This window comes from Gobio gobio, assembly GCF_949357685.1.
Source record: "Gobio gobio genome assembly, chromosome: 5".
Taxonomy (NCBI): domain Eukaryota; kingdom Metazoa; phylum Chordata; class Actinopteri; order Cypriniformes; family Gobionidae; genus Gobio; species Gobio gobio.
The window spans coordinates 16,752,621-16,777,664 of NC_137101.1; the positions used below are offsets into that span (position 1 = coordinate 16,752,621).

General features: G+C 41.1%; 1 protein-coding gene across 1 annotated transcript in view; it reads right to left on the reverse strand.

The window, feature by feature from the left end:
• Window positions 1-893: 893 nt before the first annotated feature.
• The window catches only part of plxna4 (plexin A4), a 220,684-nt gene continuing 196,533 nt past the window's right edge, over window positions 894-25,044 (reverse strand). The window contains exons 25-32 of the mRNA XM_079816393.1: window positions 23,033-23,192; window positions 19,328-19,431; window positions 16,906-17,005; window positions 15,304-15,494; window positions 12,966-13,135; window positions 9,241-9,453; window positions 2,950-3,100; window positions 894-2,713 (exon numbers count right to left, since the gene is read on the reverse strand). Of these exons, the coding sequence (XP_079672519.1) occupies window positions 2,618-2,713; window positions 2,950-3,100; window positions 9,241-9,453; window positions 12,966-13,135; window positions 15,304-15,494; window positions 16,906-17,005; window positions 19,328-19,431; window positions 23,033-23,192 (1,185 nt within the window). The 3' untranslated portion in view covers window positions 894-2,617. The remainder of the gene's footprint in view (window positions 2,714-2,949; window positions 3,101-9,240; window positions 9,454-12,965; window positions 13,136-15,303; window positions 15,495-16,905; window positions 17,006-19,327; window positions 19,432-23,032; window positions 23,193-25,044) is intronic.

The window sequence follows — 25,044 nt, forward strand, 5'->3', positions numbered from 1 at the left end:
GATTATTTATTTATTACCAAAGATCACCTTTTTAAAAAAAAAAGTAATACCTAACATGATGACAGTGGTATTTTATTATTTATCTCATTAGAATCATTAGCTGGGTGCAGCTGTGTACCTGAAATCCTGAAATACCTCAACACAATCCTCTGTTACTAAGCTATGCTGAAAAATAACACAAGGGAGCCCAAAGCAATCACGCATACAGAGACGATATCCAAAACAACATTAAAAAATAATTTGGTGGAACGCTAATGGAATCCTGAAAACATTAGGTTGCCTCAAAATGATTTAGAATGCACAGAAAAATGCAGATATGGAGAAGTACGAATGAACACATTCAGGGAATCAACTCTTTAGAGTTGCACATTAAAGACGACAACAGATGTAGTGTTGTGAAGATCCCTAAATAGCATGTTAGGTGTGATTGGACTGGCATGAGATGTGGCGGTCACATTTGTTCGGCGTGAACGAGAACTCTCAGATGGACGGCCTTCAAGAAAGGCAACGCACCTGACGAGAAGAGCAAAGGAGTCTGATGAAAGTCGAACAAGAGTTTGGTTTGGTTTAAAAATTCCTAGTAGTATTAGATAAATTGATAGCAAGGCAGTTCATTTCATATCATCCAAATAGGTCAGCATGCAAGGGTATATACTATATCTGCTTAAGGTTTCACCTCAGTCTTATTAGCATCTAACACATTCACAAAACATGGTCATGGCAGTTGAATGGAAGGGCAAGATAAAGGTTCCACCTTAACAGAGGTTGCAATTTTGAAGATGACAGCCACTTTTTTTCCATCTCGTTCTTCCAAGCAAAAGAAAGAAAAAGAACACATCCACATCATCAATTGCAAGGCTTATTTTTTTCTGTTTTCCTTTTTTCATTTTTTTGAAGTTTAAATTGAAATACATGCGCTGAAAAAGCCAATAAAGCACCCAAGGTGGACCTGGGCTGATTCTCCACACATTCACATCACCACATAGGGTACGCTGTCAAGGGGAAAGAGGGGGTCAGAGGACAGAGGAAAGGAGGGCAGCTAAATTGTCTCTTTCCCTTTGTCAAAGTTACATCCAATACTTTTTACGTGCTCGCCGAGTCGCTAAGCCCCAGGTAGGATTCATATCTCAAGGCCGCCAGCGCACTTAAACTACAGCAAGCCCTTAAACTTTCCGCCCTCCCAGTTGTGCAATAACCCAACTCGGACACGCAAGGGTAAGTACGGGCATAATGGACAGAAACAAATATGAGGCTGCAGACAGAGCTTTAGCTGCTTCTTTCTGCAGGTCATAAAACAAACAGTGCCTTGTGTTTGCTTTCTCAGGGGTAATTTATTCGCTTGCTCTTTTTTTTTTAGTTTTTTTTTTTAAATTGGGCTCCTTTGGTTTTCTGCTGACCAGCTTTGTCCACGTGTGGGTTTTTCTAGAGGCTTCCAGAGTGTTCGTTATGGGTGGGACCCTGTGGCAGTGAACAGTGCAGGCTGCACGTGTGCACTTTCAACAATGCGCCATTTCCCCCATTTAACAGCTAATTCTGAGTAGGATATTTTGTAATTAAAGTCCCCCTACTGGATGTGTGAACTGAGACACCTATTGAATGTGTGCTTTTTTTTGTTGTTAAGATTACTTTGTCCTCTTGCAGCACAGCGTAGGTCCTGGCAACTTCGCTGGAGTACAGAGAGAAGGCGTCGCTCCCTGGAAGAGGGGTGTGTGTGTGTGCTTGCTTCTAAGGGGATCAAACCTTGGCTTTTTCCTCCAATCATCTAGATAAGAGAGGTTAAATTCAGATGTGCACAAGCCGGATAAATGCCGAAATGAAGGCTGGGGGTGGAGTGGTGAAGATGTGGGTATAGCACAAGACGACAGGTCTTGCCTTTCAGTTTCACTGTCAAGTAAGGTCCTGGAAGAGACAAAATAATCGAAGCACTAAATTGTTGCGTCCCGCTACACGCTGAGGATTTTAAATACACCTCACTGTCTTCAAAGTGAGAATAAGCAGTTGGGATCTCCAGGCTTGATTGTTCTCTTATCAAAGCATATAAATTATCTAGCATGTCCCGTAAATCCAGGGTCCTCGAGGTGTTTAGAGTCTTTTGAAATGGCCCGAACGGTCTGCATTCTTCAGATGCATGCAGTACCATTTTTTTTATTATCTTGCGTTTCACTGTTTAATTAAGGTACTACAATGAACTGGACTCTATATTAGTGTCGCACACTACCCTAGTCATAAAAGTCAGAACAAATTGACACCAAACATTGTGGTTTCTGCTTATCAGCTAAACTTTGAAGGCAACAGAAATGTTTTTTTTTTCTTTTCCGGTCAGGGAGAAGGATGGAGGATGCAGTGAAGTGGAACTCGTAGGCAGCCACCCCTCCTCTACACAGCAGAGCCAGGTGGCCACCCAGTCTACTGCATCATGGGTAATGTAGTCCTTGGCTCCTCCGCCCACCCTCTAGTTCCCATCTCTACTCTTCTAGGAAGCAGAGCTAATATGATGCAAACGCTTGTTTTTGTGGGAAGATTGCAAAAAGAAGAGATGAGATAGATGGACAGGTCTTCACTCAGGCACGGCTCGGTTTCTGTTGGATCTCCCAGTGCACTCTGGGAAATGTGGTCCTCAGCTCTCCAGGCTCATGAAGGCGACCACCTGCTCCAGTTTAAAGGCCAGTCTCTGTTTCCTGGCGCCATCATCCTGCTCCAGCGCAGACACAATCTGCCAGAGAGAGATGACACATCAGTCTCACATGCCTAGAAATAACCACATATTTCTCTCATCTGCACTTTTCCCATTTGACAATGAACAATTACACAATTACATTTAGAATTAAATTAAAATGACAAAAATATGAATACATTTCTAAGTAAAGTTTTACGGGTGCGCTACACTTAAAATGTGGTGATTCAATAGTGTTGAACATTTGATGATGCATTTGGAGGTGTTCTCCATACCTCTTCTGTATATTTGCCCACGTAAGAGTAGATCTCGCTGAGGGAGCTCATGGTGTTGAACTCATTCATGTGCATGCGGGACTGCTCTGCCAGATATGCGTTCATATCCTGGTCACTGATCGCAGACATCTTACTAATGTCGGAGTAATATCTGTAAAAAATACAGAGAAACAGAAATGGCACATTTTTAACAAATGGGTAGAAAATGGACAGGTGACAGGGCTTGATGCAGTCTCTTTATAATTCATGTAGAATAACATGTTTCAGGGTCACTTATGACACTGACTAAGAGCGGTCTTGCCCCTTACAATCAGTTCGGCATTTACTTTCTGTGGCAGTACAGCTGCGGCTTACGGCAGCGAGTGACTGTGAGTCTTAATGAGCCGCTGTCCTTGAAAGTTTTCCAGAGATCAGCAGATTCTATAGGATGCTGGAAATGTTCAATAAATGTGGCCCACGCATACGCTGACACTAAACGCATTCTAGCACATCCGAAACAAAATGCACACGCATATATATAAGCCCACACTTACTGTAGACACGAGCACTGCTTAAAAACCACTGCCTACGTAGACGTCAGCCTTCTATAGCCCTATTCAGACGGGACTAGTTTTTCAGGGGGATGTATTTTTTTCGATTCTTTATTTTCAAAATCTGCCATGTCTGTGTTTTTCCGCACATAACCTCAGTAAAAAATTCCAGAGCAAATTACCTAGCGTTTTTCGGTAAACGCAACGGCCCTCTGAGAAATCTAATCCTGTCCGAATGCGAATGTCTGTGATTGCTGATGTTGCATTATCCTAACGGTTCTCCTCGTGTGTTTTTTGACCTACTTGAGATACTGATTGCGCACCAATCTTTGGCATGCTTTAATTTCTTATCAATATGGATGGTATCCGACAATTTTTTTTTATTATACAATTAATAAATTGAGCCAAATCACGGACACTGCCAAGACTGGCCATTTTAATATCAGTGTCAGGTAAGAGCAAGTTACTTGTCTAGGTTTCTTTACTTTTGCAAATTTATTATAAACAGCCACTGCTATAAACTTGTGAAGTTGAATTAAATGTTTTTTGATTTTATAATAAAATTTAAATCATTTATAAATTAAGACATATAATGTGACATACACACACAGTAGTTGACCTTCTGTAATACACACATCTAGAAAACACACACTCCAACCTCTGTAATAAAAACGGTGATGTTAGTCAGTGTTAATGTTTCCACCCCATTAGTATGATTTCGGCACTCCAACAACCCTAAAACACCCCCTCAGACGTACAAATTCAGTGGAGAATTTGGCCGCCTGATGGAGAAATTGGGCTATTTTTGGCCTACTTTTGACAGGTACTTTTGTTGCACAGACCTGGCAACTCGGATGTTAGTCCCGTCAGAATCGATACATGAAATCACAGACATTGAGTGATAAGAATTGTAAATCAAGATAGTCCTGTCCGAATAGGGCTTAAGACAGCATCCAAACCATCATGGAACCTTATATGTGATTTGGAATACTCTACTTAGGCAGAACATTTTTGCATCACAACTTGCCATTGAGTTTGATGTTAGCATGTTGCTAAGCTAATGGTGTGAGACTCTAACAAGCTTAAAGGTCCCATGGCATGAACATTTCATTTTATGAGTTTTTTTTTAACATTAACATGATTTCCCCTAGCCTGTATATGGTCCCCAAGTGGCTAGAAATTTTGATGGGTGTAAACCGAGTTCTGGTTGTCTTTTTCTGCCTTTGAGAAAATGACAGCTCAGACGAGCTGATCTTGAATTTTCCAGTTATGATGTCATACGGGGAACGGTTACCTCCCCTTCCTCTGCTTTGCCCGCCCAGAGAAGGTGGAGAAAATGGATTCAGTTTATTTCAGTCGCAATGTCAGCACAGACTTTACGATATGGATTCGACAGCACCGCGACAAACAGTGAGTAACAGTGTTCATTAATGCCTGATCTCTGATCAGTGATTTCTGATGTGTAGCTAATCATTCAAGTTCACTCAGACTTTCTTTCTAGATCATTTAATGATCGCATCTTGATGCCCTAAGCGTATTGCATCAGTGAATCAAGCCAGTGAATAAAACGATTGTTTCTGTTAGTAGCATGAAACAAATCAGTTATTTAAGTGATTAAACTATAGAGAGCGATTTAAAGAACACTCTTTATAATGTCCGGAGCTGTCAATCACACGTCGCGAGTGTAGCTGCACACTTGTCGAAACTGCCATTATAATGAATGACGCTGTTATGCTGCACAAAGCTCTTACTGTATTCCTGTCGATGTCGTGTTTGCTGTTGTGGTGAAAGCATTTTGTGAGAGAAAACGCATTGCAATGACGAGATCACTGCATTCACGCGATCAACAGACTGTCTGTGTACTCAATGCTCATCACTGCAGCATTTCATGTGTTAGGAATAGATCATAAAATAATGCTATAATCCACACTTTGACGATTCGTTTATCTCGACGGCTGTAATAGTACATTACATTTGTTATAAAGTTCGTAGAATAAGGTGGAAGAAGACAGAGTCGACGTGACTGGGACTGTTTATTCAGAACTCTCAGCTACAAATAAGCTCGCGCTAACAGCACAGCGCTCTCAACAACTCAGTACAATAAAACTTCCTCCAGCTCTCCGTGGTTCACGAGTGCCCTGTCAGTCTCTCTCTCTCATGCATGCAGTGCGTGCAATGCCTCGCTAAACCACGCCCCCTCCGCAACATAATCTAACACTCATTTCAAATGCAAAGATGTCAGCCAATCACAACAGTGGGCGTTTTCACTGAAGTCTCACAGCAGACACGCCCCTTGAAACAGGGTATTCAGGCAGAGGGGTGATAACAGTATAGAAAAAATGCCTTTTATTTCTAAATTATGACATTTTTTGATGTAAAAATCATACTAACAATATAAGTACACCTCAGGAAACATTATAAAATAATAGAAAAATGCCATGCCATGGGACCTTTAAAAACAGCACTCAAAAATACAAACATTTCTATCCAGAATTTTATTTCTGAATGAAACCTGTTTATTATATTCCATATTGCTATCGCTTCATTCACCACCTTGGATTTATTCTCTCATCAATGCATTCTGGGATTACCTTTCCATGAAGGATACATGTGACACTATGGGGTATCTTATGAGGCAGTGTAATTAACATGCCTATCTTTTGGAACAGCCTTCGTGCCTGGTGAGCGCCCACGCTACCTTAAAATGCTGTCCCTGTAGGCAGCTCACTAGGTGTTGGAACGGAGCAACACTGTCTGTTGTCTTTGGGTGGCTGGTGCATGTGAGTGAGTGAAAGAGTGTTGGTGGAGGAAAAGCAATCAGTCACTGTCACCTGCAGCTGCAGAGGCTCCGCCGACTCTTTAATTAAGGCAGGTCATTTACATTTTTAATTCCTGCACCATGCCAACTCCTGGACTCAACACATTCACTGACTAACCAGTGGCATGCGTGTCTGTTTCAGGCTCCCATGAGCACCTTGAGTGGCAGGTACGTGCTGCAATGCACCATGGGGCATCAGTGGAGAAGAATGGCACAGTGTTGAATGAGAGCGATAAAGAGGGGTTATAATCTCCAGGTATGCCTTTCCCAAAGGAATCTACTCTCCAGTGACAGGTACACTCCATAGACGAGTTCACACATTTAAGTTTAGCTTCTCTCTCTCTGCGTCCGCTGCTTCCCAAGGCTAATGACTGGCAGCTCGCCTGGCACTAATTAATATCACGTTTAAATGTCAACTGTTCGTCAACCAGAACGAGTCCATGCTGGTTATTCCCTCGTAATGTGCATGTAATGCAAATGGATAAATACGAAGTTGTTACACTTTCTGACCAATGAATGACCATGACTTTTACAGTAATAATAAAGAACTGGAAATGGCATTTAAACATTTTAATAGATTACAATTAACACATTAAATGTTTATATATATATATATATATATATATATATATATATATATATATACACACACACACACACACACACACACACACACACACACACACACACACACACACACACACACACACACACACACACACACACACAGTGCTTGTATGTGAACACGTTCTCAAAGGCACAGTACCCCTGACTGTGAATTTAGCTTCCCTCCTACACACCCTCACCAAACGCTGCCTCATTTACCTCTTTCCCCTAAAACAGATCAACCCTGCATTTATGAAGACTTGCAAGGATCAAAGGCAGCACTTCACTACCTGTCCTTGACTCACTTGCTCTTCTTGCTGTCTTTTTTGCTGGGTAATTTTAGCTTGGCCCTCTTCATGTGCTCTCCAGTCTCGTATACGTGTACGCGAGAGAGAGTCTCAGCATGGTGCGCATCTCTAATCTATAAATCTCTCTCCTCATATCATCTGACAAAAGGAAACAGAAGGATTGTCTCAATCCACACAGATTTGTCACCTTGTAGGATATTACGGAAAACAGTCGACTAAGGAGCAAACGTGAGAGCCATAACTCAGAACAAAGAATGTATAATTCAGAATTTACATTACCTGGTTAAAACGCATAGATGCACAGCATCTTTTATTAAAGTAGACTTTTCTCACCTCGTCAGGCACGTTTTAACATGATCTCAGTCCTTAAATATGTGTAACACATTATCTAATGCATGAAAATGAGCTTTCTCCCCATCTCAGCTCTTTCGTAGTGAATGTGAGCTGGCAGGATGATTACGGTCTTATCATTTCCCCATCATGCTCGTCTGCCAGCCACCTATCTCCTCCAGGAGCCTCTAATATCTCACGGCAAATAAACACGCTAGTCAGAGGCTGAGGGTCAGTGTGCGTGAGCAGAGACACATGGCGCTGATGAGTTTTTATCAGTGGTGTTTGTATACTGTACAGTGTTGGGCTTGTGTAGACACACTCACACTTTCTGTGTGAAATTAGCTGATGTCTTCAGAAAACAATGGAATCATGTAGGAAGATGGAGTTCCTTAACTATCTACCCATAATTCTCTTTTCTTGCCATTGCTGAACATAGTGCCTCTCACCGGAAAAGCAGAAAAGTTTGTCTCGCTCACCAAACAGTGACTAATTGCTCTGGTGCAGTGTTGGGTAGACCCTGAAGATCTACTGAACTACAATAGAGCTGCAATTCATCATCCTGGAGTTCTACAACACACTTCAGTCTGATTACCAGCAGCTACACATACACAATACCTGGAGGACATAGGAAAAGTCTTGGCTCTTATTCAGAACAATACCCATGAAAACGCTATCTTTGGATCTCCTGATTAAAAATGTTCACTCCAGTTTTGGGGGGTGAATCATTACAAGAAACGCAAGTTACGCAATCAGATTACTTTTTTTTTTTTCAAGGAACTAGTAAAGTAACGCATTACTTCTAAATTGACAATAAAATACCCAAGTTACTTTTTTAAATAATTAAATTGAGTTACTTTGTTTTCCCATTTATTACCTGACATCTCTTCTATCCATAAGTTGAGAAAAATTGGGAGTATCGAGGCGTTGTGTGCGCTGTGTAACATGATGGTTATTGTAGTTCTCGAATAAATGTGAGCAGACATTTACTCATCTCACTTGCATAAAAACAGATTCAGGGGTCCTCAAGATGAATAAAAACAATGAAATGCAAACTATTAAATATGTTAAATTACACAAATATACTTTATGTATTTAATCTCACTTTATTAAGCAATGTTTTCGCTGATCCAATTCAACCATTCGAATAAGCAAAAATTACTTTAGATAAACATCATATTTGTGTTTCATTTTATTGTTTTTATTGCTTTTATTTAAGTATGAGTGTTGATTTTTTTTCTCCTGCGATCCAGAATGGTAGCACAACTGGTTTGTTTGAGCTGCGCCCTCTACTGTTCAGGCGTGGATTTGCATTTCCTTCAGCCTGATTACTTTCACTTTTGGTGTGAAATGGATTTTACATTTGCCAAGAATATATTATTTCTTTTGTTTTGCTTGTTTGTTTTTTTAAAACAAGAAGAGAAAGTAACGTAACTTTTTTAAAAAAGTAACACAATTAGTACATTTTCTAACGGAGAAACTCAATATTGTAATGAATTACTTTTAAAAGTAACTTTCCCCAACACTGGTGCACACACACACACACACACACACACACACACACACACTAAAGCACTCGAGCGGTTTCTCCTTATTTCTACCTAATCGCTTCACACAGAAACTTTAAAATTGGCTGTTCAGTCACTTTGCATATAAGATTTCCTTTCATTCTAGATCTTGCAAACATGTTCTTGCTCACCTCTCCACCCAGCTCTTGTAGCTGGGAATGTCCTTGGCATACAGCAGCTTGTTAGATGGGGAGTCTTTGCCCAGGCGATGCTCTGACGTCGAGCATGAATCCATGAAGGTTTGAGCCACCACAGACAGACAGGCGTCCGTGATGCTGCTCTTATGGATGTCGAACACAAACTGTGGGTTCTTGATCACGTTCACCCAAAACCGTAGAGGTAGACTGTGGAGAGCAGAAGATGTGTTTTAGTGCCTTTTTTATTTTGAATAGCTCTTTTATAATGCATGAGAAAGTAGTTTTTGAACAGGAAGCAGAGGCTTTATGAAACCTCAGACTGCTTTTAATGCTTATAAATCATTTAAATGTATATTAAATAGATAATGGAATGATATTGATAAATGAAATCATTTTAATTTAGATGTGCAGATCCAGTTTTTGGAATGGCTTCATGAGCATTTGCGGCATACTCAAGAGACTTTTACTGATATATCGCATGTTAGTTGTTTGTATCTGTGCGCTGCCCTGCAATCGTGCACCTGTCTAAAACAATAAATGTATACAAGGCTACTTTATACCCCGGCCCATTTGTGCTAAAATGAAATCAACTTAGCCTAGACCCTAGGTGTGCGTGTGTATGTGCGTCTCGAGGGTCACAGATGGTGTTTTGTCTGGGACTTTGTGTGCTTGTGTCTGAGACTGCAGAGTTTCTCATTAGTTCTCAAGACGGCTTTGGTTTTGTCTTAGATAACAAAAACGGAGGAGAGGAGACGAGGGAATAAGAAAGGACACTGCAGTGAAATTGATGCAGAGTTTCGCATCAAAGTGAAAGAGAGAGAGAGAAAACGGTCAACAAAAGCTTTTCCATAGCAGCCCCCTCTCTGTTGCCCTCTGAATTCATTCAACAATAACAACTGCACCAAAGAGGATTTAGGGAGCAAACCACGTATTATGACTCCCAATTTAATCAGAGAGAATCAACTGGGATTATCTGCGTTCTATCAAAAGGATATCAATGCTGTAACAACGAGTCGACACCCTCGTAAACCTGCCACAGCTGGCCTCTGTGAAGATAGTGTTCTCTGTACAGAACATAAAGCAGGACGTGTCTAAAGCGCCATACTTTAGAGAGAGCTCTCAGTGGAGAGAGAGAGTGGATCAGGAGATGGGAATGATGTCTGGATGGACTAGATCCCAGCTAAATATAGAACTCAGCTCAGCGCAGCTCTCTCTGGGAAAAGACTCGCATCCTTCTGTCAGTCTTTTTGGGTTTCTTCTGCCTGTTTTTTCGTGTAAAGGTAGAAAGATTTTGTAACGTGTGGGATGGTTCTGATGTACTAGGGAATCATAGTTTTATGTCCAAAAATGAGCTAATCAGCCTAAAAATAATGTCTTGTGTATCTCAATGTTCAAAAAAACAACAACTGACTAGTTGATTAGTGAGATTTATCTAGAAACGAGTCGATCGAGATCGGTGAACCTGAAACCAGCCTATATAGGATGGTGCGGTCACATTAACAACATTTCTGTGAACTTTCAGCAAAATGGACAAGAAAGGTCCTCTGTCAATAATGTAGCAATGTATGAAGCACAATTCACAAACCAATCCTTGTATCCACCATGCTGACTAACTAGAATCTGTTGTGAAATCTGTGTGGGGAAATCTTGTAACCCAAAGAACACTTAACTATTTGTGCAGGCAACCCAACCCACTAGTCTATTATACTTACTTAAAATAGCCATATGTATGTCTAATAGTGTAACAGTGTGCTCACAATGAGAGTTGGAGGTCACAAAGTCACTGTACTGCTGTTTTTTTGTATGCATTCCTGCATACCATCCTGCATAATGTAACCGCATCGGGAGGTGAATCACACTTCCATTGGTAATCGCTGCAATGCGATTCCAACTACAATTGTTGCATCGTCACTGTTGCGTCAAATTTCCACCTCATCGAAAAGTCGTTCTGTCAGTGAAAATCACTTATAGTGTGAACGTCCTACAATAGCATTAATTCTGTTCATCTGCATTGAGTACTTTCTCAAATAATAGTTAATTTAGCCAAGCCAAACAAACTGCTTTGATTATCTGTATCTCTGCATTGACAGCTTCTACTCTGATTGACAGGCTGTACCGCCCAACCCTCGCCCAGTCGCAAGATAGACAATGGCATGATGGATGAGTCACACGAGCCTCGTCCATTAGCAATCCATCTCTGCCTGGCTTTGGTTAAAGATCTGATGCTTAAGGTATCGTTTGATGCATTTGAAGTGGTGGTTTGTAACAAACAGGGGAATCCATCATTTAGGTTGTGATTTACCTGAATGAATTCTTTTGGGTTTGATAAAAGTCAGATTCATCCATATGAATCAGATAACTCTGCAAATGGCCAAAAATCAGTTTGAAAAATTCTTTCAGCTCTTAAAAAGGTTCAAATGTGCTTGGTTAGATGTAGATGTGAGTTTTTGTGCTGAAAAACCTGATTTGGGTGGTCTAGACTGTTATTCTGGCTTCTAATATTTTTTTAAAAAGTGTTTGTGTAGGACACACTCAAGCAAGAGGATAAGGAAGAGACTTGGACATCTTAACTTGCCATCTGGATTGTCTATAATTGTCTTTTTTTTTGGCAAAATCAATCAAAACAAGTAACCCCTCAGTACGCCCTACACAAATAATTTCAATTTCCCATAAAGAATAATAATCATTGGTAAAGAGAATTTATAAGCAAATGTTAACAAGCTGAAAACAAAATGATTATGCCTGTGTTTTAACAGCCCAAAGCATTTAGCTTTAAAGTGTTAAAATCCTCTACAGGCAGCAAATATGCGCCACACACAGCACTGGCCCAATTAACGGCCAGTGTGATGGCAGCAGCACATCTAGCCGCACAGATAAAGCTGAGCCTGTTGTTTTGTGCACAATATCTGAAAATAGAGCTATTTCGTTCTCTGTGAGAGACATTAGTTGTCAGCAAAAGCTGGGTGGAGGTGCATTAGTTCTGTAGAAGACCCTCTCACGCACATTTAAAAAATATCACAGACACTGCAGTGGCATTGGGCTATAATGCCTGGCAATGAGTGCGAGATGATAAATGGCTATTTAACGTTCCACTCTTTGTGAGACCGATTCCATTAATGTGTAATGCAAGAGTGACCCTCTGTGCTCTCCAAAAACACTTAACACTCTCAAATGGCCCTGAAACACACTGTGGGGGGAAATGGGGGGAAATTAGGTCTATAAAACAGAGTAAATAGGGGACTTTACCCACCGCCCCCCTGCCATGCCCTCACATCAATATCATCACTTCATCCCCCATTACCCCTTTGGGGTGGTGCGTGATGGGACGCTGGCAGAGGCTAATGATAGATTACCACTCATTAAATGCAGTGCCAAGCTTTCCTTTCCCCTTTCGTCCATTCCACCCCCTTTTTCCTTTCTCACTGATTTGCTAGTTGTTTATTTAACCCCCACAACCCCCTTCCACCATGGGGATGTGCCTTTAATTGGTTGGGTGAAATTAATTTCGAAACGAGTGTTAATAATTTCTCTAATACTCACTGTCCATGGTTACAGCTACATTAGTGAAGTGATGTCAAGGTGTCTGCTCTTATGAGTCTGGCTGTTATTATAGCTTTACATTTCAGTGTAGGTTGTATATATATATATTTTCCTTTATAATAATTTTAGTATACAATAATGAATTTGAATTTATGTTTAGACTGTATGAGGCTGCTTACCAGTTGCTCTTCCATGTGTGTCTGACGTGCGGGTCGTGAATGTTGTGCTTGTCGGCCTGCTCATCCAGGAAGTCAAACATGTACTTGATAGCAAGAGGAAGGGCACTTCCTCTGTGTGCTGTGCTGAAGATGGTCTCAAACAGGTCATCCACAAACTTCTGTAGAGTGCCCTGAGGAACCACAAAGAATGGAGAAGAGGATTATTTTTTTATCCCTCCCATCCCGTCATCTCTGTCCTATGACTTTCAGAGACTGTCCATATATGAGTAGACGCTGCATGGACCTGATATTTAGCAATGACATTAGCTGATGTGTTCCTCTGAACAGCTATCAGTGTTTATGAAAGTGTTTGTGGCCACCTGTCAGTAATCCCACCAATGAAACAGCATTCCTGAATCAAGCTCTTTGATAGTGAAAGTGTTACTTTGAAGTTCACCTTTAATATCACGTAACGGAAGTGATTCTACCTAAGCTGCTTTGTGCGGATGGATTAACGTCCAACCCGCACCATTGACCCTAATTTGATTTAATGGCGGTGAGTCTAAGAAGGAGAGAAGACGACAGAATCTAATCCACTTGTAATGAAAGAACTGATAGGATGCACGGAAGAGAGAGTGAGTGAGTGAGAGAGGAAAAAGAAAGAGTATCAAAAAGCGGCGCCCGTATCTTGCAGCCACCACCAGCTTCGCATCCGGATGAGGTGTGCACAAGGCACAGCACACAAAATCCTATTTCCGTTTGAGCAGACAGCAGGAGTCGGCGAGGAAGGAGAAAAAAAATCCCGTTAGCTGACAATCACGACAATAATTCTACAGTGTCCCAGATCCCTGACAGCTTATCTTTTCCCTATGAAGATGAAAATACATATTTCTCACTCGCGCCCTGTATCAACGCGGCGACAGGGATGACTGCAAGGGTTCTGACAGGTGTCATCCTGTGTGACGACTGACATCATCATTAGTCGCCCAGAAACCAAAGTGGCTATTTGCAGGCGTTTGAAATGTACCTGGTCATTACAGCGCACTTAAAAGCACGCTATCAGACACAGGCGGGCAGGCAGAGAAGCTTCAAGTGATCTCGTTCCGGACAGGTGAGGAAAGAACATTTGTGTAATTGCAAACAGAAAGAGGGGAAAACTGCAAAAGACAGAATGAGAGTGGAAGAAAGATGAAATAAAGCTTGGCATAATGGAGGGAGATGGAAAAAGGTAAAGCTCACCCATCCTCAGAGACACTGATGGACCGAATGCGAAAGGCGTCAGCACCCCAGGCAGATCACTGGTATTTATTGCAGGGGTGAAAGCCAAACAGTCAATTACACTGCCGTCACACCAATCATTTTTCACCAAGAAGGATGGTGTCTGCGATAAACTGGTTATTTCACAGAAATAATCCATCTAAAAATATGACACACAGTCTGCAAGCACAGTAGGGTAATCACCAGGGCATTTGTGCATGTGTGTGTGTTTGAAAAAAAGTCTTATGACACTCCTGCTTGGTTACATCAGGAATATTGGTGGTTTCCCAGCATTAGCCCTAAAGAAAACATGGACGAGCGACTTCACATCTGCGCTTAACCAAACATAAACCCCGAATATGGGGTTTCTTTGTGGATCTTCCCTTTGCGGATCTTCCAATCATTTACAAAAGTAAAAGATCATCTGCCCTCAATAAATGATATGGGGTTACAGTGCAGGACTTGTACCCGGTTTCACAAAGCGTATAGTCCCAGACTAAAATGCATGTTTGAGCTGTTTTAACTGAAAGCAATTTGCTCTGGCATATATTAAATATAAGATACCACCAGTAATGGTCGTGGTTTCTATGGCACGTTTATAAAAGCTACTTAACTGAACCTAACTGAACTAAGGTCTAATCCTGGCTTAATCTAAGACCTGTCTGTTAAACCAGGCCTAAGGGTTATAGGTTTGAACATGGGCAATAGTAATAGTGATGCCCAATTAATCAAACCAAACCTTCTATTTCATTTCCACAACTTCTGGATGTCCTCGAAGCATTTCAGGTAGTGAGGGATTTGTTTTCAAACCAAAACTTGGCATCTGTTTACCAGCTCTGCTGATGTTGTAACATCAAGTCAGCCAGCATGAAACTAATGGAAAAGACGGACCAACTGCAGTTTGGAGCAAATAGCATAAACATTTGACACTGTGGCCTCTTGCGATGATCACTAACTCCACAATCTAGTGATTCGATCTCATTCTAGAAGGTTCATATATTTCTAGAAGGATAAGACGCATTGACAACTTCAACCCTTTTCAGGGCCGTTCAGCATATTTTGACATTCAGTCTGGAATATCAAACATGCCGGCAGAGCTTACCTTGGTGGCCAACAGTCTGGTCAGATAGATCTCAGAGACCATCTTGCTGCCACGATCTCCCTCCTTCTGGTCTCCATGCTCATGATTCTTTACCAGATGCCACACCTTAACGCCGCTCTCCAGGTCAGGCGTGATCATGGGTGTGCGGGAACGCAGGCTGTCCGGACTGCCCGTGTACTTGATCATGTTTTCTGTTGGAGTGAAAAGACAAAGACCCATCAGATGGCGGTTCCTCAATCTTCCTCTGCTGACAAATGTCCCATGCAGCTGTTTATATCTGTTCCTATCTCTACAAAACACATTGCCTTGTGTTGCGCAGTACTGGAGATTGGATATGAATCATTTAGAACGTATGGATGCTTAATTTTTTATCCCTTTCTCTCTTGCACACTTTCTCTCCGGTGGACGTGCGTGTTCGCTCACTTTGGCGGACACAAAATCGAACAGGTGTCAGGCCAGATGAAATATTCATGCTTCAGCCAATAGGGAGAGATCAGCCATGACATTTAAAAACAAAAAAAACAAAAACTGAACTCGATGAATGTTTACACAGTGTGAAAAAAAATTGATTGGCAAAGGCCTGATTTGGTAAGATAAAAAAAAAAAACGGTTCACAGTGGCAGATGCGACAGAAATCATTCTCTCCAGAGGAAAGAGAGAGAGAGAAGAGGAAGAACCTGATAAAGAAAGACAAGAACACCTTCAGAAAGGGATGACAAATAAAAAAGGAATGTATGAATGTGAGTGTGCATATGTTTGCATTCACTGTGACTACATTCACACTACCTCAGAATACTTTATACAAGTTCAGTCAATCATAAACTAACTGTGTGAACCTAGCCTATACTTGGTGTATATTTGATTAATAAATCTGATGCAGCCTCACAAAGATACACTTTCTTTTCACAATATCTTTCCATCGTACCCAGACGGTTCAAAACGGGTCTCCTGCTTGCCCTGTTTGAAGAACCTCCATGTCGTTTGAAGGTAATTCTGAAAGAGTGAAGTGATATGTGGCATTTTTTTTTCTGTCTTTCCCATCTGTCACACTCCCTCTCTCTCTTCTTTAAGGCTCATTTAGAGTGCAGGAAAGTATATGGAGATGAGATTATTTTAATGGTCTATTTGATGTGTAGGGGGAGTGCTCGGACGGCCCTGAGCTTTGATCTTGAGCTTTATCAGACCCAATCGTACAAGGGACTGATGGCGGGCGAATGACAGGGACGGATTCCGAGTCTCAGGAGGGAAGTCAAGTGCAAAGAGACTCATTTTCTCTGCTTTTACCTTTGTATGCTGCCCGACTATCTCGGCTCTCTCCACGTAATTCCGTTTGAGCTTCGTTCCTGTTCCCTTTTGTGAGCGGCTGAGATGCTACACATGTAACTTATGCGTTTCTCTTACCTCCCTGTGAGATGTCATGACTTTTTCTTAAACTCCTTTTCTGTTCTCCATGCAGCTTAGGTGGAACGTTACCCTGCCCTGCTTTAAGAACTTTAGTCAGTAAATTATTAATGATTTATATTGTGTGCTATGTGTTTTGTTTTGGAAATATGGATGCATTTTAAAGTAAAACAAGGAATAAAGGAGTTGACGCAAACAAACCATATTTGCTAGCAGAGGTTCTGGAGACAGTAGAGTTGTTTACGGAGTTGTAGGCAGTGACCTGCTTTGGTACGAGAGCTACCACGGCATTATCAGGCACCTGCAGACACAGAAACAAAGATTATCATAGACAATTTACAAAAACACACGATATATCGACACTTCAGACCTATTTAAAAACAGTTCAGCATCATAATGGTTGGGTAGAGTTTGGGTTATTGGTCAAAATCTCATCAATTCCTCAGGTAAATGTTTAACTGCATGAGTGAAGGACAAGATGGGATAATCTGCTTCCATTTCAATAAGTCTCTTCCGGTGGAATGGGCCGGGCTATTTAACTATATGCCTCAGCAACTGCTAAGCACAGTAAGCCTTAGCAAGCCAAATTCAATTAACATGTGGGGGCCTCTACTCCCCAACGAGACACCCCTCCATCTACGTAATTTGCTATTGGAATGCCTGCGGCACTTACAGGGTTAATTGAGGTGACGGTGTAGATCTAGATGATGTGGGCTCAGAACTGCACAAGGGACACGAAACCAAAGAGGGAGGGAGAACATGGGCTTTACAGACCATTAGGACATTATTCTTACACCCTTAACCTCTTTTCTCCCAGGACAAAATCAACGTGAAGCCGTCTTAGTTTACTGCTGCGGACAAATGTCCAAACTTCAACGGAATCAAAACAGATATTTCTTACACCGCAGTGTAGATGAATGTCTGTGTGATAGGACACTTCAGACAAGGGCTATATATCCCTGAAAAGGAGCTTTTTAGAAAACAGCAGAGATTTTCTCTTTTATCTTTCCTCTGTGAGCAAGTTTATGCTTTAAGAGAGTCTCTGTGTTTCTGATAGCATTCAGACCCATATCAGATATATGAGATTGGGTTTATACAACCCCAATGTGAAGCTTCCCAGGAAGACATCAAAGAATTAACGTCAGAGCCTGATGCATTTGTAGCTCCTCGATTTGGAGGAAAGTATCAAAGATGACTTGAGATATGACAGACATATCAGATTTTAGTGTGGCACTGCGTGACTTTTTACATTGTGTACTACACTAAACTAGGGAATTTGTGCTATTAGAGAGGAAGGAATGAAATAAAGTTGGTCATGGACATGTATTTGGCGCAAGATGAGAAATAGAAGATGGCACAGGGGTTCATGGAAGGTCTATTCCCCCTCTTCAGCAACTCTAACAGGCTTAGGGTGTCTGATAGCTTTTTTTGTCAAGGATACCATGCCCTCCCCGACTGAAAATGAATTAACTTCTGTCTTCATTATCTCATCTCCGATTCCAATCAACAGCTAATCCATCCTGCCGCTTGCAGCCCCGCACCCATGCGCCGCCCCATGACATTTAATTTAAGTACTGTGCAGACTCCTCTCTCTCAAAAAGCTCATTTGGAGGGCGGCTTACGAAGGAAATTATTTACACCGTAATGAAGTGCCGCCTGTCTCCTCTCCACCCTAAACTTCCCCGCCCAGCCAGACTGAAGGTCTGGTGTTCTTCACACTTTGAGCGTTTATATAATTGCAGACAGACAGGTTTTATCAGTCCCCTGCTGAGACAGCATTGCCATACCTGACCTCTGAAACTCGATGGTCCCTGTCTACCACGTAAGAGATCTGTCAGTCAGACTAGGCATTGGAAATGACCTGGAAGTGCCTTGACTGCACCCTATTATAGAGGTCAGTGGGGGCATAAGAGTGCTCGATAGGGCTGAGATGCAATGAATGTTAACAGTGTGTGTGTTTCCCTAAACTAGATCAACTAAGACACATGAACCAAAAGCAATTACCATCATAGAAATCTTTTCTCTGCACAGCCTTTTTTGTACTAATCACTTTATAAAGGTTCCTTGTTACATCTGAGACAAACATTAATAGAGCATTACACTTCTGGGCCTCATAAAAGACATTCATCTCACATTCAAAACTCTTTGTTCCAGTATTAGTTCCTCTGTCAGAATCTGTGCTATTATTGAAAGCCCACGCCAAAACTTGCATCACACAGAGCTGTTTATCAAAAGTCATTAGCTAGATCATCTAACCCGGGTGTCAGACTACAGCTCCACCTGCACCTGCATCCCACTGCTGTCAGATTAAATGTACTGGGACATCTGGAGATGCTGCTTTAAATAGAAAACAACAATGCTCATCCTCCTTCTGATTTAAGGTAGATTTCAAAGGCTCAAATCCATCTTTGTGATAGCAGACACAGAAAGTTTGAATACAAAACAGCCAACACCAACCAAATAAAAGCCTCTCTGACATTTTTTTCTCTCAAAAAAAAGAGATGGTAGAGATGATAGAATTTACACCGCTCTGAAGCTTTGACTGTATGACAAACCTGCATACTAAACGCCTCATTACCTGGAAGTATGTCTGGTAGTGAATAGTCCATATGCAGGCTCTTACCTGGTAGTGAAACAGCATGTTGAGTCTTTTCCAGTCAGCTTCGATCTTTGTGGTAACATCCTCATCCTGAAGGATGACTCGTACTACTCTGCCCTGACGCCACTCTGCAACGAGATAACACAAAGAAGTTAAATCCAATGTTTAATACAATAATATTAAAAGTGCAGAAAAAACAATTAAATTCATGTCAAATTAAATTTACGTTTTTGGTAACACTTTAGTGTAGGGTCCAATTCTCACTATTAACTAGTTGCTTACTAGCATGCATATTACTAGGATATTGGCTGTTTATTAGTATTTATAAAAGCATTATTCTGCATGACCATATTCTACATCCCTCAATACCTAAACTTAACAACTACCTTACTAACTATTAATAAGCAGTAATTAGGAGTTTATTGAGGCAAAAGTCATAGTTAATTATTAGTAAGAATTGGACCTTAATCTAAAGTGTGACGTCTTTTTTTTCCCTCGCTTTTCACAATTGAGATCATTTTAAAGTAATTTTACAGAGAGTGCATATTTCAATGATTCAATGTCATTTTACCCTAGTGAGCAGGGAATTTGGCATTACATCATATACAATATATATATTTTTAAATTAAAGAGATTCATTTATAGTTGTTTCTCAAGTTGTGATATGAAGTATTTTAACTCAAACACCACATACATCTACTTAAACAAAAACAGTTTTTCCCTTCATTTTTGTACAAAATATATTTCATTAAGCCACTAAGCTTCCGCACTCGAGCAGACAAGACAATTTTATGCATATCATAGTGTACAAAAACCTCTTGTGGTGATAATATGCTGGTATTTATAGCATATAGTAATCGTAAAAATGTCTCTTTCTTCAGCTTTGAAAGAAGTGGAGCTAAAAAAACACTTTTTAAAACTTAAGACTGGGACAATAGAAGAAAAGAGGCAAGGGACAAAGTCTGTACTGAGAGAGAGGAGAAAGAAATGAAAACGGGAGAGAAAATAAGGGTACGCGAAGAAGCATTTGAGAAAGGAAGGCAGGAAAGGAAAGGTAAATTAATCTCGTCTGCCCTTTGTTAGAGAGCCGGGCCTTCGTGGCCAGTGGATCGATGGGCGTGATTACAGCCACTGCTGAAAGCCACTTCCTTTTTCATCTGTAGTGGGTCGAGCATCTTGAGCCCAAACGGCCCTGATCGACCGCGTTAAGCCTCCTGCTGAGCTTGCTCTTATCATAGTTACTGAACTTACTAGAGATGCACAACAAAATGCGAAGATATTCTCCCACCCTCCCCTCAGCACCCGCCAGCCACTGTCTGCAGCCTCAGCAAAAACAGCAACGTGAAACGGTGATGAGATGGGTATCAACGCTGAATGAAATAAACATATCCCTTTGCAATGTGATGTACGGAAAACATGGCCAGGAACAAGAGAGACGTCTTTCTTGTTCTTTTTTTCTTTGGACTCCTCTCCGCTGCAAATGAATGTATGATTGGAACGCTAGAGGAGTGAGGCCTCTTCACACCGCCTGCTGCTATCGTTCACTCTGATCCCAAACAGAAAAGCAAAACTGCAATCACAAGCAGGATGATGAAACATGTCTCTGGGTGATGAGAATAACTTCAAATCTCCAGGAGAGGCCCGACCATTGTTTTATATCTCACAACAGTACTGTCTATAAACATGCAAATGAGCCTAGACTCGAAGTGCAAACAGAAGAGTAAACAGAGAGAAGAATAGAAACTAACAGAAAAAACCAAACAAAAAGAGAAACAGAAACTAAAAGAAAAAAAGTTATTAAAAAGAAAATGAAAAACAAAAACAGACTAAAATAAGAAACCGAATAAAAGGAAAAGGGACAGAACATAGAGCAAAAACGACAGCAGCAGGATATAGCTGGATAGAAAATCAAGCCAAAGAGATTGTTAAAATAGAGACTGGGATTGGCTGAAGTGCATTGATTTGTCTGCATCACTCTCTCATTCTTTCCTTCTATCTTCCCTCCCTCCATCCCTGCCCTCAGGGGACTGTGACAGAGAGAATTAAAAACAAAGGCAAGGGACAAAAACACTCCGGTCCAATCTGTCTCAGAGGGATTGTGGCGATGGAGGCTACCTCATTCCTATTACCCATTATCTTTATCTGGCCTCCGGATCGGGCTAGAGAGTGTGCCGGTGCTCAGGAGACCCTGAGATCCGTTTATGGAATGCCGAGATGCCTCCTCTCATCCGGGGACGCCCGTTGCTTTATCTTACAACACACTCGCACACACTCCCTCAGACACTGTTCAATTCTCCCCCTAATAAAACAATAATAAAACAACACACTTGCCCTCCGGGGCCCATGAAGCATTTTACACAGGAGAGCCTGTCAAAGAGAGTAAAATTATTTCTTCACTTATCATGGTTCCATTCCCTTATGGATAGACTAGCATTAGGCCATGGCTTGAGAAATATGCTATTTGCACACACAAAAAAAACAGTCCAGTCTGGTCAAAGTGGAACGAGAAGTGTTCAGATTCTCATCTGGAATTTGTGGATAAATAGATCTGTGCGAATCACTCTGGATATTTTTTCCCAGTAACTGTGAGATGCTCCCACCTGTCAATTAGGCGTGTATAAATAGCGTACTCGTCAAACATACAGTCACAGCTGATATTTGTTTATCAGCGTGTATGTTAAACACATGCAGGCGGCAGTAGCTTAGTGGTAGGGTTCTAAATCAGAAGGTTGCTCGTTGAAACCCCAGAAGTAAGTATTGATCAACGTTAGAGTTACTGGCATCTGAAATTAACTTTATTCTCTTTAAGAGACAGTTACAAATTGTCATCACATTGCTTTCTTTCTTCTAATGAACACAATGGAAGAAACTGAAGAATTGTAGAAAAACCACTGAGGCATTCAAAATATAATCTTTTGATGACAGAATTTAGAATTTTAGATGAACTATCCTTTTGAGAAAAAGCTTAACGTTGGCTGTTAGAAGTGGGTTGGAGGATGTAAAAGCTGGCTTGTGAGCCGAAAGTTATTGGCTTCAAACGTATTCATATATTCAATAGTTACTGGCATGTTCTGTCACCTTGTAACAAGACTGAGCCCTGAGAAGACAAATAGATATGGTGGAGATTTCTCTGACATTAATGATTGTAAGTGGCTTTGGATAAGAAGGCATTTGGTAAGTTACAAGCAGATTGAGTCGGAAGGTGTGTGTACAGCCTTACTTGTGGTTCCAAAGGTTTCAAGTTCAAATCCCAGAGGAGACATGGATCCTCAGCTGGCTATATGTGATTGAGTAAACCACTTAGCTTTAGATACACTGACTCTGCTTTGTACAATATATCTCTTTGAATGAGGTGTCTGTCTAATAGTCTTTGCTACTGTAGTGTTTTTTCTTTTTAAAGAATTGGGCTAATAATCCCAAGGTTACTGGGTTGAATCCAGTAAAGGGCAATTTATGGACTTTATTACTGAAACCTCTATCACAATTGTTCCCCAGGACCCTGTCTGTTAAATGACAAATAACAGAATGCAAGCTTGAGTGTGAATAAAAGGCCAATATTGATGTAACGAGTACCAATCACCTTCATTTGACCCATCATTCCAAAACCGCAACAAGTCAATGTCATTGATTCACATATTGAATTCCCTTACCAGGGCAAATGAAGGTGTAATGGGGAAAACAGTTTTTAAAGGGTAAAGGCATCTAATGTTAGCACAATGCTTGTCATACCAAGGTCCATATCAGAAGCTTTTGGTCGGTGCGAATAGGGAACATTCTTGTAGATGGCGTCCAAGATCTTCTCCTTCACCTGGCTGATGGTGTCACAGTTCAGCACCTTCACCTGCACCTCTGGGCTCTTCTCATTGTCTGGATGCATGCAGTTCACCACCTAAATGACACAGAACAGAATTACTCCAATTAGCACACTTGTGAGAGACGCATGAATATTTAAGTGGCAGTAAAATGATCTTTTTGCATGATTTGAAATGTATTGTGTGTCAGCTGTTTATAAAGAATGCTAAATGTATCCATGCATGCAAGCCAACATTTTTTACCTTAAACAAAAGAGCAAATTTCTGTAAAAATTTTATTCAAGCCCCATGGAGAGCTGGTATCATGTTCAGTTTATCTACTAAAGTCTGTGTTCATAACTTGTCTCAGAGTGACTGATCTAGGATCAGTATTTAACACCTAAAAGATCTGATGTATGACAGTATTCTGGTCAAACCTCTATGGTGCATTTCTGAATGAGTGAACGTCGTCAGCAGGTGTAACGGCACAAGTGTAAAAGTCTATTGGCCACCCCGAGGGAGTTGTCACCTCACACACCTCAGCTTGCACCCCTCTGCAATTAACACACTAATTCTCCTCATTGTAGTTCCTGTTACAATCTCGATCTCTGATGATAGCCATCATTAGTTTGGTCAAAAAAAAAAAAGGCCCTCATGAGAGAGACAGCATATAGAGGCCCTTGTTGGCACCGGTTATATGATGAAATAATCGCACATTGCAAGAGAGCTCATTTACTTACAGTCCAGCAGTATAATGGACTCTCCTGAAGGACCAAAATCTGAATCAATAGAATTAAATGCACTGTGTGGGCTGTAAGGAAAGGATTTGGTTGGACCTTTAGAAGGGATGGAGCACGTTTTCCCACAGATCAACCTCTAAACAATAAAGGCAGACACTAAGCCCTGTCTTGGACTAAAACACATGCTTTCCCGTTGAAAACAAAACCTAGACTGGGTAAACCCAGCCTGATCGGCCGGCGATTTGATTTCGCCCTGCAACTTAGTCTGGAAACATGTACGTACATTTCTACTGCTTCTGTTACACTTTTACGGGAACCAATCACAGACTGGCTTATCCACCTTGCGAGATATTGACGGGTCTAACACGGTGATGGATAGAGAATCAATGGGTCGTTGCCCGTTGATCAAGCCTCTTGTGGTTTGATTGGTTGAAGGACTTTTCAGAGACATTTGAATTATGCTTGTTTATCACGCCTCTTGTGCAGTAGAAAATACATAGCGTACTCCCCAGACCAATGTTCAATCTTAAATTGAGCTTGGTCTGGTGATAGCCAGACAAAACAAAACCAAGCTAAAGACTAAGATCTGTGTCTAGGTGTCCTTAAGTTATACATATGCTACCATGCCAAATATGCTACCATGACATTGAATATGTATGTTAAACTGTAATTGCAGAAAAGTGTGTAGAAGAAGAAGAAAAAAAAAGTAGTATGAGGTATTTCAATACAGTGCTAAAATGTTGTGGATGCTGACTGGTTTATATAACACAACCTCTCGTACCCTATTGCATAAGAAACATTTGATAATGTAATGATAATGTAACCAGCAAACGCCCTCGATAGCTTGCTAGGAATGGCAGAATGCACTATTGGTAGTGGCTTGTATTGTGGAGTATCTACAGCTGTATAAGTGTTTTGGAAGTGAGGACAGAATGATGAAGCTGAAACAGCTCCTACAGTCATCAAATCATTGCGGTGTTCAGAGGAATGGGCCGAATGCCAAGAGATGACACCATTCGCCACATTCCCCCTCTTTCTTTTTCTCTCTTAGTCTCACACAGAATACAGATTACCATTCTGAAGTGCTGTCCCAGTAAACAGCCCGTTCTGGCATACGTGTACTGTGCAGCCATGATAACACAGGCTTGTCACAGTGGCCAGCCGAACACAACACTGCCAATCACCACAGGACAGCAGACAGGTCAAAGGT